This window comes from Austrofundulus limnaeus, unplaced genomic scaffold, assembly GCF_001266775.1.
Source record: "Austrofundulus limnaeus strain Quisiro unplaced genomic scaffold, Austrofundulus_limnaeus-1.0 Scaffold35, whole genome shotgun sequence".
Classification (NCBI taxonomy): Eukaryota; Metazoa; Chordata; class Actinopteri; order Cyprinodontiformes; family Rivulidae; genus Austrofundulus; species Austrofundulus limnaeus.
In genome coordinates, this window is record NW_013952437.1 from 973533 (window position 1) to 975302 (window position 1770).

Here is a 1770-nt window from a genome sequence, read left to right on the forward strand (position 1 = left end):
GCTCAGCAGACAGTTTCACTTTCACCCGAGAGCCTGCAGGAGTCATGGGCGGGGTGTGTGGGGTGGGAGGTGGGGAGGTGTGCTCCGTGATGAGGAAGTTCAGCTTAAAGACACGTCCCAGGGGCGTTTCTGGTACCAAAAGTCGTTTCTAGTCCCCGCCTGTTGTTTTGCTCCTCAGCATGGCTGCCTAAAAATGGGATTTCTCAAACATGCATGAATGAGTCAGAGCAAGGCTTTGGGCCTGTTTTTATGAGAGAATAACATTATAACATGATATAAAACTCAGAAAAGTTGATTTTACATGATACTGCCCCTTTAAAAATAATGTAATGTATGATTGCACCAGAGCGAGTTTTGTGGAATACTCTTAGTTACTACCACTCCAAATTTTAGCTCAACATGTGAAATTATCTCAGGTGTAGACATGTTTTTGTTTATAAGGTTAATTTGCTGTGGTGGCCATTTTGAACTGAGTTGATTTAAAATATTAACCAGCTGTAGATAAATGTCCAATGAGTGCTTTCTGAGCGTTTCATTAAAATCTGTCCACTGATTCTGTTTCCTCAGGAGCGGCAGCGTCAGTGGACTCACCCTCAAACTGATCAAAGCGTCTGTGATGGAAATGCTGGACACTCTGTCTGATGATGACTACATAAACGTGGCCAGGGTCGGTGTCTGGATCAACCTACTGACCTGTGGCTCTTCACCGTGCTCCGTGGGTTCTCACGGCTTCATCTCTTTCTCTGTTTCAGTTCAACGAGAAAGCCGAAGCCGTGGTCCCTTGCTTCAAACATCTCGTCCAAGCTAACGTGCGAAACAAAAAGATTTTTAAGGAGGCCGTGCAGCAGATGCAGGCTAAAGGAACCACAGACTACAAGTCTGGCTTTCATTTTGCTTTTAACCAGCTGCTAAATGTGAGTGACCCACTGATTTATTTTAACTGGGGTTTAAAACCACATAGTTACTGTGGTAACCTTCCAAGCACACATAATCCTGTGTTTTTCAGAAGACAAATGTCCCGCGGGCTAACTGCAATAAAATAATCATGCTGTTTACTGAYGGAGGAGAGGACCGAGCTCAGGATGTCTTCATGCAGTACAACTGGCCCAATAAAACAGTCGGTTTTATGGTTTTCTAAAAACACGTTATCATTCTGAACAGAAACACATGTTGTATCTGTCTCATATTTATCTTTTGTTTGTGTTCCTCTCCACCAAGGTCAGAGTATTTACCTTTTCTGTGGGTCAACATAACTATGATGTAACACCTTTACAGTGGATTGCCTGCACAAATAAAGGTGAGCTGCATTTTATGCATTTTTTACACATCAAAGACTCAAGAGTTACTAAATAAGTTGGCAAATTGAACAGTTTTTAGAAATAAACTACYCATTTTGTACCAAAACATAAATAAAATGTGTCTGTATTAGGAGTTATTTATACTGTGCAAAAATCTTGAGCTACCGTATACTCATATTAAAAACTGGATTTTTTTTTGTAATCTTTTCATGAACTATGTATAATTTAGGTAGTATGTAAGTAGGGGTTAATTTAGGATAACTGTTCAGAAGCAATTGTTAAAGTAGAAAACTAGGAAAAATTGTTGTCTAAATGAAATTATCCAGATTAAAATAGAATTAAAATCCTAGCTTAGTGGCTAAAAAAAGGCTTAAGACTTCTGGCTAGTGTTTAGTTTAGTTGAGTGTTAACTTTATGAATTGACACTTTATCCTGTGTGTGTGTGTGTGTGTGTGTGTGTGTGTGTGTGTGT

General features: G+C 39.8%; 1 protein-coding gene across 1 annotated transcript in view; it reads left to right on the top strand.

Annotated features, from left to right (window-relative positions):
- The window catches only part of LOC106516038 (voltage-dependent calcium channel subunit alpha-2/delta-2), a 40326-nt gene that overhangs the window by 24037 nt on the left and 14519 nt on the right, over positions 1-1770 (top strand). The window contains exons 10-13 of the mRNA XM_014006197.1: positions 568-667; positions 753-914; positions 1007-1117; positions 1219-1297. Coding sequence (XP_013861651.1) covers positions 568-667; positions 753-914; positions 1007-1117; positions 1219-1297 — 452 coding nt within the window. The remainder of the gene's footprint in view (positions 1-567; positions 668-752; positions 915-1006; positions 1118-1218; positions 1298-1770) is intronic.